The sequence below is a fragment of the Eretmochelys imbricata genome, chromosome 3, assembly GCF_965152235.1.
Source record: "Eretmochelys imbricata isolate rEreImb1 chromosome 3, rEreImb1.hap1, whole genome shotgun sequence".
Taxonomy (NCBI): domain Eukaryota; kingdom Metazoa; phylum Chordata; order Testudines; family Cheloniidae; genus Eretmochelys; species Eretmochelys imbricata.
The window spans coordinates 111,028,902-111,041,108 of NC_135574.1; the positions used below are offsets into that span (position 1 = coordinate 111,028,902).

The window sequence follows — 12,207 nt, forward strand, 5'->3', positions numbered from 1 at the left end:
ACGCTGCCCCCCTTTCTCACACAACACAAGGCAGCACCACGCACCGCCAGCCCCGCACCGGCCTGTCCCTGCAACGTTACCCGACCCACTTGTGCAGCAGGCAGGCCCGGCTCTACCTTCCCACCACCCAGCCCTCCAGTACCCCAGTGCGCCCACGGACTGGCTCCTCGGACACACCCGCTGGTCCAAGACCTGACCGTAGCCCCCCCCCCTCCCCAAGCAACCCATCACGTTGGCACCCCGGCTCTGCCCCAGTCCCTGCTCCACCTCCTCCTGCAGCCCAGCCCCCCCTTCTCCTCCAGCAGCCGCCCCTCCGCCTCGGGCAGCGCTAGGGGCAGCCCGGATCCCGCTCCGTGCAGGCAGCGCGTGGGCAGAACGCGCCCAGGCTGAGCCGCGCACCAGGCGGCGCCGCGAGCAGGGGCAGGGGCAGGGGCAGGGGCAGGACCATTCCACACTCTGCCTCGCGGCGCCCGCCAGCGGCCTGGGAGAGGAGAGGGTAGGGGGCGGGGCGGGGCGGGGCGGGGCCGGGCCTAGGCTCCTCCCCCTGCCACTCACGCTCTCCTCCCTCCCCCTGGAGTGTTATAACGCGCCGGGCTTCCGCGTCCCGTGGCTCCCGTCAGGTGGTTGCGTTCCCGGGCCGGGCCGGGGCGGGGCAGAAGGCGCCTAGCGGCGGAAAGAAGTTGGGCAAGAAGAAAGTTGGCCACGAGCTGCCCGCGCGTAGGCAGGGCCGAGCGTCCCGGCTCCCTTCGCCAGGCCTCCGCGTCGGCGAGGGCGGCGGCTGGCAGCTCCCCGGGGAGCAGGAGTTTGCGGCGGGCTCCGCCGGGCACGGGGGAGGCGGTGAGAATGGCTGGTGGAGAAGGCGGGGGCGCCAGGGTGCCCGAGTGCCGGGAGCATCTCTTCAAGGTGCTAGTGATCGGGGAGCTGGGCGTGGGCAAAACCAGCATCATCAAGCGGTACGTGCACCAGCTCTTCTCGCAGCACTACCGGGCCACCATCGGGGTGGACTTTGCCCTCAAAGTCATCCACTGGGACAGCAAGACCCTGGTGAGGCTGCAGCTCTGGGACATCGCAGGTAAGAGCAGGAGGGAAGCTGCCCGGACTTGAAGAGTGAGCCCGTTTAGTCTCTCCCCGAGCTCTCCTGGGCCCCTTCAGGCGCTGTTGCTTTCTGAGTTGCACAAGACAGTAATAAACTAGGCAGGAAGATACGCAGCTAAGCCTGTCTTCTCGGGCACCTCTGGGATGAGATCATGCTTGTCTCGGCCTTAATAGAGACACAAACTTACTTGGCCTGCTCCGGCTTTACATTCGTCTACATCTTCACTCGGCCCTCTTGCCCTGGCCATGCTGGACTTCCATTTTTCCTCTGGGCTCAGAACAGTAACAAAGCTTTTCACTGCTTTTTGAAGACGTGAGAAAGAGGGCATCGTATCCTGCCAGGCTATTATTGCATTCACTTATTGTAATTAGGACACATCTAATATGTCTCCATGTTTTTGCTTTGGCCATAATCACTTGGGGGCTTAACAGCTGACTTCAAAAGACAGTGGTAGTCTTGCTAACCGCCTGATTTCGGGGAACATAAAACTGTTTATGTTCTGATTTATTCCAGCATTTCAGTAGCGTGGTAACTGTAAAGCTCATTCAATCTTACCATACTCGTGATCATCATGCTAAAATAGCTTTAAAATAAATAGCTGTAACTCACAAAAGCTTATGCTCAAATAAATTCGTTTGTCTCTAAGGTGTCACAAGTCCTCCTTTTCTTTTTAAAATAAATGTAGCCTATTCCCAGTTATCAGAGTAACAGCTGTGTTAATCTGTATTCGCAAAAAGAAAAGGAGTACTTGTGGCACCTTAGAGACTAACCAATTTATTTGAGCATAAGCTTTCGTGAGCTGTACGAAAGCTTATGCTCAGATAAATTGGTTAGTCTCTAAGGTGCCACAAGTACTCCTTTTCTTATTCCTAGTTAGTGCTGGTACATAGAGAGAGCCCCCTGGGGGACTTAAAGTAACTCAAGCTTCACTACATGCTTAAGTTTAGAGGAAGCATCTCTAGACTGCAGTATTCAGGTCTACCTTGTTAACTGAAGGGCTAAAGTCAGTCTTCCTGCAACTCCTTGCAAAGCTCCGGGGAGGTGCGGGGTTGCTTAATGCTTAGTTCGTTCACATTATGGACAATGTAAAAACAAAATGTCTGATTGCAATACTCGTCTGTCTGGAAAAATGTATAGGGGTTTGGTTTTTTTGAGTTCTCCAGAAATAAAAGCCTGCTGCTGACAAATCTTGTTCACAGCCTGCAATTACATACAGAGGAAAGGAATGTTGTATGAGTCAAACTTCATGCTGCACTTGGGGCACATCTGGCTTAGAGAATTAACCCAGAGTCTCAGAGTAACAGCCCTGTTAGTCTGTATTCACAAAAAGAAAAGGAGTACTTGTGGCACCTTAGAGACTAAATAAATTGGTTAGTCTCTAAGGTGCCACAAGTAACCCAGAGTCTGTCACTCTGTCAACTCACCTTATGCTGCGGCATTAAACAGCCCACAGTGTGTAAAATCACACTTTCCTCTGCTTTGTTTACACTATGGGATGGATTAAAGATGCAGACACCTCTCTAATCTGACATTTCTTTTTTCACTTAGTTAATATCTAGCCCTTAGTGTCTAGCCACACATCTGCTTTCTTTTCCCTTTCTCATCACCTTGTTTCAGGTGTCTCTTTCTAGGTGTGAGACATTGGACTTTAATTCAGGTGTCAATGCTCAGTGTTATGTGCTTGCCATATGAAGGATGGCTTTTAGCATTGCGCTTACTGGGATAGCCTCAGGACTTTCCCACTAAACTTTGAGGGCCCAAGAGAATCCAGCATAAGTCAGCAAAACACAAACGATACAGTGCACGGTACTCTACCTATGTAGCAAACAACGTCACTACCAGTCACAATTTCCATACAGTTTATGGTACCGAGATTGATCTTAAAAACAGAATGTGGATTCTCCAAACAACAAAATCCTACATGTTAATGCAATATGTAGAACGTGATTTTCATATACCTCTTTGAAGCTGTCACCCGATAGAGTAGTATGAATTATCCTAAATGGTGTTTTTTGGAGATTATTTACACAATAGAGGTTTAAGACATTTTCTACAGCAATACATCAAATTCAAAATGGCTGAAGTTGTGATACAGTTTATTGCCTTCTGCCACTAACTCTTGATGGAAATGTGACATTCTTAATGCACAAAAATAGAAATTAAAGTAATAAAAACTATACCCCCTTCAGCTTTCTCCCCTGCACAACTGGTGCGTGGTTTTTAACACTGCAAATGAATGTCTGACTTCTGCAACTGAATTCACACTGATATGAGAACACTGAACTAGGATTCATTTTGGATTCAGTAGAACTGTTCTGACTTATATCAAATATTTATGGAGAAGAAACTTTTGAAGTTGCTGTATGGCCTCTTGGAATACTAAGTTTTGTAGTTTAACTATAAAAGTGAATACTAAACAAGTGATCAAGCAGAATTCAAAGTAAATGAATTGTAACAAATACACTCTCATGTAGTATATGATAATTGGGGTGATGGAGGAAACAATTAGTGTCAAATACCAGCTGTTGTTCACTTACAATAAATTACCTAGGGTAAAACTTTCAAAAGTGCTTAACTGCCTTTCAGTGGGCATTAGGCTTCTAAATCTTGTGGGGATTCTTGAAAATATTACCCTTAAATGTCTCAGTGTTTTCTTAAAATGGAGAAATATAACACAGCCATTTCCTTATCTCAGACTCTTGAGCCACCCGGTCTTTTTAGCTTATTAATAAATATGGAGCCTTTTCATGCTATGTCAGGTTTTATCCAGCTTAAGTCAATAGTGACTAAAAGTTGCCCACTTAGCTGTGAAATAAGTTGGTGGTTCCAGTAATATTGGACTGATGTCAGTGTAACAATTGGTACTATGTTGGTAGAGACCAAAGGCTGAATGGCCATGGAGAGTGGATTTATTTGCAAAGAACTTGATGCCCTTGTGTTGGACTTTGTCTGGAGAATTGATCAGGTGGCTGTCTTGCTACTAACTTTTGCAGGTGATTGGCAGTCGTTAGCAGTGCGTATTCCAAGGGTGGGATAAGGTAGACTGGAAGAATGGTGAGAGCTTGTACTGTTGCCACCCATGGATTAAAGAATAAAATGTTATTCATAAAATGAATTCCTGTACTATGTCCCCCTTTTTTTTAAAGGGGGTGGGCTACTCTATGGTGAGTATGTCACAGCCGTCTTCTCTCACCAGTTGCCATAATTCAGCCCCATCTTTATTTTCAAGATGAAATTGGTGTCTTTCAGTATCGGATGGATCCCATGTTTTAGTGGCTTTTAACCTATGACTTGAATTGCCCAATCCCAAGAGGTGCCAGCTCTTTGTATGGTGGGTATAAATTAAGCTTGTGCTTGTTCCTGGACTCCATTCTGCTCAAGCACTTCCAGCTGGCCAGAAAAGCTGCACAAATTGGCTCCCATAGGCCTCCCCACACCTCATTTAAGCGCTGCGGTAACACTCAAAAATCCTTTCAGTTAGTATTTGCAAGCTTATTGCTAGTAGCTGGCTATGTGGTTTTAGAATGACAGTTAACACTGCGTTAACGAGTTTATGCTGAAATTTGTTCTGCAAACATCCAGTATTTAGCAATAAATCTGTTTGGCCTTAACATGTAACTGGGGCCATTAGAAGGTTCAAATGGAAAATAGCAAACATGAGAAGTTGTAATAATTTTTAGTAACAAACTTACTTAAAATAACTTTATTACTTGGGTTCTCTTAATAAAGCCTGTCACTTCACTGATAGTCAGTGTCACACCCTTTAGTAAACATGTGATAGCCAATAAATAGGTGGTGCTAGAGGAAATGACCATCTTCCAGCCCTGCCCAGCTGGATGTAAATAATTGGGGCTGTATGTGGATGAAGGCTAAACACTTTAGGCATGGTTTAAAAAGGAAAAAGCTCACAGTGGTGAACACCGTTTCATGAGTCAAATGTAACCTTAGTTTTGTTTTTAGTTGTTTAAAAAAAAAACAAAAACTGGAAACTCTGAACTAATACAGATGTGTTTAAAACTCTTCTGAGCATAAGCTTATCCTTAATCCTATTGAGCTTTGGGGCCTAACAGGAAAAGTGCTGTGCAGTACGATCTAGCTAGACTCTGTAGCATACCTCGTGGAAGAAAGAGGCTTTCCTCCTGGAGTTAAGTGAAGGAAAGACTAAAGTGAGGGTTCCACTCTCCACTCAGTATTCACATAATGCATTACTATTACTGTTATGGGGGCATCTCTTTGACTGCGCTAGTCCATTATGGGTTCTGATTGCATTGTCACTGGATAATGACTGGTGAGATAGTGGAATGTCTGCAGAATTTAGTCCTCTCTCTGAGAGAGGCTAGACCTGATTAAAAGTGGCACCTTTTCTTTCAATGCAGTGAGTTGCTGAAGTGATTTGGTACCAGTTCACATGTCCTAGTGGGAATTCTCTCTTCCCCCCCCCCTTTGAAATTCCCTAGTATAGAGATTGTAGGAGTGTTGGGGGGACTTGTTGTAGGGGCAAAGGTAACATAAGCTAGTTTAGTGGAGTGGTAATTGGGTGATATACTAAAGCACCAGAATCTCTTGTATACATGCCTGTGTACTGAATTTAAAATAGGCTAGGCTGCCGTCTTTTTTGAGGAGCAGTGGTCTTGGTCATGGCAAGGGTGGGAAGTCAGATAGTCCTGTCACTGTATCTGTCAGGAGGAGCTGAGCAGTAATTAGTTGCATGCTGGTACAGGAAACAAAATCCATAAGATAAGTCTAGAGTGACATTTAGAAAAGGAGTACTTGTGGCACCTTAGAGACAAACAAATTTATTTGAGCATAAGCTTTCATGAGCTACAGCTCACTCCATCGGATGCATGCCGTGGAAAATACAGTGGGGAGATTTATATACACAGAGAACATGAAACAATGGGTGTTACCATCACTCATTACAGTGTGCATGGTAACACCCATTGTTACAGTGGGGAGATTTATATACACAGTATATAATGGGTGTTACCATGCACACTGTAATGAGTGATGGTAACACCCATTGTTTCATGTTCTCTGTGTATATAAATCTCCCCACTGTATTTTCCACGGCATGCATCCGATGGAGTGAGCTGTAGCTCATGAAAGCTTATGCTCAAATAAATTTGTTAGTCTCTAAGGTGCCACAAGTACTCCTTTTCTTTTTGCGGATACAGACACACGGCTGCTACTCTGAAACCTGTCATTTAGAAGAGACTTAACTTTAGCCATCCTGTATTAGCAGAACGCTGTAATGCCTTTGCCTCACTTGGTACCTGATATACCTTGCAGAAAAGGTATTGGAACCAATTTGGTTGAACTCCTGTAAAATGAGGGAGGAAATAGTAGGTAAAAAATACAGAAGTGTTGACTCATTCTGGTGTGACATAAGAACATAACATAAGAATGGCCATACTGGGTCAGACCAAAGGTCCATCGAGCCCAGTATCCTGTCTGCTGACAGCGGCCAATGCCAGTGCCCCAGAGGGAGTGAACCTAACAGGTAATGATCAAGTGATCTCTCTCCTGCCATCCATCTCCACCCTCTGACAAGCGGAGGCTAGGGACACCATTTCTTACCCATCCTGGCTAATAAACATTAATGGACTTAACTGGATAAATTCATTGAGGTTCTATTTTTAAACCCTGTTATAGTCCTAGCCTTCACAACCTCCTCAGGCAAGGAGTTTCACAGCTTGACTGTGTGCTGAGTGAAGAACTACTTCCTTTTTTTTGTTTTTAAACCTGCTGCCCGTTAATTTCATTTGGTGTGCTTTCACACTGCAGAAGAAAAGGCTGTTTTAATTATAATTAAGGATTTTTTCCAAGTCTGAATTTCAGTACAAAGTGAGGGATCTCTTCTTGGGTAACATACCTTGTATGCTATTTGAACCAAGAGGTAGAAGGGTGTGCTGCAAATGTGGCTATATCTAAAATCAATTTCTTGATTTAAAAATCCCCGAAGGAGCAAACTTTGAGACATCTAAAGACTTAAAAATAAACAAACACCCTATCTTGCTTTCTGCCTAGATATCACCATGGTGATGGTGATCTGTGGTTCTATAAAATGGGAGAAGATAAATCTGGTTATTCCTTTCTTTATAACAGTTAATGCAAATGACCTAATCCTGCTCATATTATTAGTCTGTATGTTTGTATTCACATCAGAGCTCTAGGGTGAAAGAAGTAGAGTGGGCTCAGAGAGCAATTGATTTTGCTCTATTCCAGAGTCATTAATGTCAATGCCAGACTGAAGTAAGAGTGCTATTAAAGCTTCAACAATTAAATTACTTCATTATTTTTTGGCAGAAAATTACCCCCCCTTTTTTAGGGCGTAGTAAGGAAGAATAGCTCTAAATTGTTTAGATCACTAGGTTGATTACCTAAAATTGCATGGAAATTGCATGACACAAGTAAAGAGCTGGAAATGCATGATGTAAGGATTCTATATTCTTGCACGCTACTTGAGTTCTAACATGCTCAATTTTGCTCATAACCCCACTAACTCCAAGACTTACATACAGTAAGAACTCTGAACTGCTATATCTTTCTATCTGGAGATCTCAAAGCACCTAGCTATGAGTTAGGGGAGTGGAGTATATCCCAATTTAAAAGGTGCAGGAAACTGACAAAGGTGAAGTAGCTTGCCCCAAATCTGAGCGTCAGTGTAAGAGCTGCATAAAGTGGAGTGGACAGATTTACAGAGGCACTTGAAGATGCAGATGGACGCCTACTGGAGTTTATAAAAGGTCTCGAGTTAGGTACCTAACTCCCACTGACTTCCCTGGCCCCATGGGAGCCAGGGAAGGAGGTGCAGGAGGAAAGGACTATCCTGGACACTGATTCACAGTTGCATCCGATGAAGTGAGCTGTAGCTCATGAAAGCTTATGCTCAAATAAATTGGTTAGTCTCTAAGGTGCCACAAGTACTCCTTTTCTTTTTGCGAATACAGACTAACGTGGCTGCTACTCTGAAACAGTGGAATATGTGCGGGGAGGAAATATTACAGTAAGTTCAGTTGAGGGGTTTCCTATCTTCCTATGTATTGGAAGATAGAATGAAAGTCCCAATTTTTGGGGGGTTGACTGGGGGAGCAGTCCCTAAGGGAGAGCACAAAACCTTGCGTTTGCTACTCCCTTCTCAGTTTTGTTGTTGAAAACCGATCCCTCTCATCTGGTGCAGTAGATTGCTTGAGAGTTAATGAGTTCACTCTCAGTAGCTAGTTTGGCTTGCTGTATCTTTAGATTGTTGGGTTTTATTGCAGTAGAGCATAAAAGCTCTTGATAGTGAATTAAACACAGGTTCCTACATAAAAGGCTTATTGTCTCTAAGCTGTATGTAAAGAATATATACAATTTAGGCTATTTCTACACTATAACATACATCAGCATAAGTTATGTTGCTCAGGGGTTGCCCCCCTGAGTGACCTAAGTTACACCAACATAAGTGCCAGAGTGGACAGTGCTATGTCTGTATGAGGGCTTCTCCCACCCATTTAGCTGTCAGCGCCTCTCACGGAGGTGGCTTTATTCTGCTGACAGGAGAAAGCTCTCCCGTCAGCACAGAGCATCTTCACCAGACTCACTGCAATGGTGCAGCTGCATGTGTAGACAAGCCCTTAGTGTCACTAAACCTTTGATTTGTGTGTGTGGTTTTTTAAAAAAAAAAAATATTATTTCAGTTTGGTAACTGGTTTGATTCTTATTTGTAATACGCTAATAATTAAAACTCCCAAGTATGCAGCATTTAGCTTATTACACAATGCTTTTCTTCAATTATTACGATATCTTGTGCGGTGTACCTTCTTACAGATGCCTGCATTCCAAAGCAAACCTCAAACTCTGCATTTTGTGCACTAAGAATTTCATCACTTCAGAAAATCATGGTTGACTTGAAAATCTGTAGTTCACCTGTGTTGAGTCATTGCCCTTGGAGATATGTGGTGCAGTAATTCAAATGTGTACTAACTTGTTTACCTATTTTTCCACTGGGAATGTCTTTGAGATACAAAAAAAATAGCTTGCTTCAGTTAACTTCGACTCTGGAAAGCATGCATTAATTTCCTGAGAACTAATAGGATGAGACATGCCAAATGTTGGCCATTTTTCATTCTTAATCTCAAATCTAAATTTAGCACATAGTTCTAAAAAGCCCTCATAAGTGGAGGTAACTTACAACTCTGAAAATATTAAGTAATCTCTTCTGTGAAAGATTACTAGCATGCAAAGTACAGTAAAATTATAAACAGAGGAACTTAAATATTTTGCCATAGTAGAGTTCTGTATTTTTAGTGTAAAGAATTGTGGCATCTTACAGTTCTTCAATTTATACTATATTTGAGCTACCCTGCTTGTAATACCATGTGCTCTAAACAAATCACAAGCATTGTGATCCTACAAAATTCAAGGATATAAAATTTAAAAACCAAAATACAACCCTGTTGTCACTTTAAATTTTACTAATTTGGTGTGAAGGAGAAATCACCCTTCCCCCCAATATATAATCGTTCTAAGGCAGGCAGCATAGCTTTAAAATCAGGTATCCTGTGCATTAATCACACTGATTATGCAAGATAGGACTGTTCAGTTTTCTTCTTTTCAATTAACAAAGATTTATCTTCAGCCAGTAAATGATTTGAGCTCGTGTGCATTGCAATATTCACCAAAACCAGTTTTCCTAGCTGGCCTTCAAGAACCATTTGCAGAATCTTGTTGCCGTGGCACAACAACTAGGATGAGATCTTCAACTAATGTCCAGTTAAACCAGAAAGAACAGGAGTACCTGTGGCACTTTAGAGACTAACAAATTTATTTGAGCATAAACTTTCGTGGGCTACAGCTCACTTCATCAGATGCATAGAATGGAACACATACATACATACATGAAAAGGTGGAAGTTGCCATACCAACTCTAAGAGGCTAATTAAGATGAGCAGTTATCAGCAGGAGAGAGAAAAACTTTTGTAGTGATGATCAAGATGGCACATTTCAGACAGTTAAGAAGGTGTGAGGATACTTAACATGGGGAAATAGATTCAATTTGTGTAATGACCCAGCCACTCCCAGTCTCTATTCAAGTGCAAGTTAATGGTATCTAGTTTGCAAATTAATTCTAGTTCAGCAGTTCCTCCTTGGAGTCTGTTCTTAAAGGTGGCAATTTTACAACAGAAAAGCTTCAAGTCTGTTACTGAGTGGCCAGAGAGGTTGAAGTGTTCTCCTACTGGTTTTTGAATGTTTTGATTCCTGATCTCAGATTTGTGTCCACTTATTCTTTTGTGTAGAGACTGTCCGGTTTGGCCAATGTACATGGCAGAGGGGCATTGCTGGCACATATCACACTGGTAGATGTGCAGGTGAACGAGCCCCTGATGGTGTGGCTAATGTGATTAGGTCCTATGATGGTGTCACTTGAATAAATATGTGGACAGAGTTGGCATCAGGCTTTGTTGCAAGGATAAGTTCCTGGGTTAGTGTTTTTGTCGTAAAAAGAAAAGGAGTACTTGTGGCACCTTAGAGACTAACCAATTTATTTGAGCATGAGCTTTCGTGAGCTACAGCTCACTTCATCAGATGCATACCGTGGAAAGGCATTCCACGGTATGCATCTGATGAAGTGAGCTGTAGCTCACAAAAGCTCATGCTCAAATAAATTGGTTAGTCTCTAAGGTGCCACAAGTACTCCTTTTCTTTTTGCGAATACAGACTAACACGGCTGTTACTCTGAAACCTGTTTTTGTCATGTGGTTGCTGGTGAGTATTTGCTTCGGGTTAGGGGGCTGTCTGTAAGCGAGGACTGGTCTGTCTCCCAAGATCCATGAGAGCGAGGGATTGTCTTTTAGGATAGGTTGTAGATCTTTGATGCACTGGAGGGGTTTTATTTGGGTGCTGAAGGTCACGGCTAGTGGCGTTCTGTTGTTTTCTTTGTTGGACCTGACTTCTGGGTACTCTCTGGTTCTGTCAATCTGTTTTTTTTGTTTGTTTTGTTTTTTTTCACTTCAGCAGGTGGGTATTGTAGTTTTAAGAATGCTTGATAGAGATCTTGTAGGTGTGCCTCTGTCTCTGTCTGTCTGAGGGATTGGAGCAAATGTGGTTGTATCGTAGAGCTTGGCTGTAGACAATGGATTGTGTGGTGTGTCCTGGAAGGAAGCTGGAGGCATGTAGGTTTCTGGTATAGGGTGGTGGCTGTGACCATTGTTTGTTAGCACAGTAGTGTCCAGGAACTAGACTGCTTGTGTGGATTGGTCCAGGCTGAGGTTCATGGTAGGATGGAAATTGTTGAAATCATGGTGGAGTTCCTCAAGGGCTTCTTTTCTATGGGTCCAGATGATGATGTTGTCAGTGTAGGGGCATTAGGGGACAAGAGCATTAGGGGACAAGTAGGGGCATTAGGGGACAAGAGCTAAGGAAGCATTGTTCTAAGTCAGCCATAAAAATGTTGGCATACTGTGGGTACTCATAGCAGTGCCACTGATTTGAAGGTATACATTGTCCCCAAATGTGAAATCGTTATAGAGGAGGACCAAGTCACAAAGTTCAGCCACCAGGTTTGCCGTGACATTATCGGAGATACTGTTCCTGATGGCTTGTAGTCCATCTTTGTGTGGAATGTTGGTGCAGAAGGGCTCTACATCCATAGTGGCCAGGATGGTGTTTTCTGGAAGATCACCGATGGATTGTAGTTTACTCAGGAAGTCAGTGGTGTCTCGAAGATAGCTGGGAGTGCTGGTAGCATAGGGCCTGAGGAGAGAGTCCACATAGCCAGACGATCCTGCTGTTAGGATGCCAATGCCTGAGACAATGGGGCACCCAGGATTTCCAGGTTTGGAAATTTCATAATATGATTAGGAAGCCACAAACCATGCAGCTGCACTAGTACACGCTGCAAATCTTAATTTTGTTTCACAATGCATTGCTTCATGTTTGGAAACGGTTGTTATTCAATGCAGAGGCTTTTAGGCCCTGTGGGATAGGTGATTCTAGAGGCCCAGAATGCATTCTGAAGTTGCAAGGTGTGCTGTGTGGACATAACGAAATTGTCCAAGCAAAATGTTGCTCTGGATGCTTGAAACTATTCCTAAAATAAGGCTGCAACAAGGATTCCACAATAGTGCTCT

The 12,207-nt window shown here is 43.5% G+C and overlaps 1 protein-coding gene across 1 annotated transcript in view; it reads left to right on the forward strand.

Moving 5' to 3' along the window:
• The first annotated feature begins 615 nt into the window (after positions 1 to 615).
• Positions 616 to 12,207, forward strand: part of RAB32 (RAB32, member RAS oncogene family) — a 55,977-nt gene continuing 44,385 nt past the window's right edge. Inside the window, exon 1 of the mRNA XM_077813175.1 lies at positions 616 to 1,072. Within this exon, the coding sequence (XP_077669301.1) occupies positions 844 to 1,072 (229 nt within the window). The 5' untranslated portion in view covers positions 616 to 843. The remainder of the gene's footprint in view (positions 1,073 to 12,207) is intronic.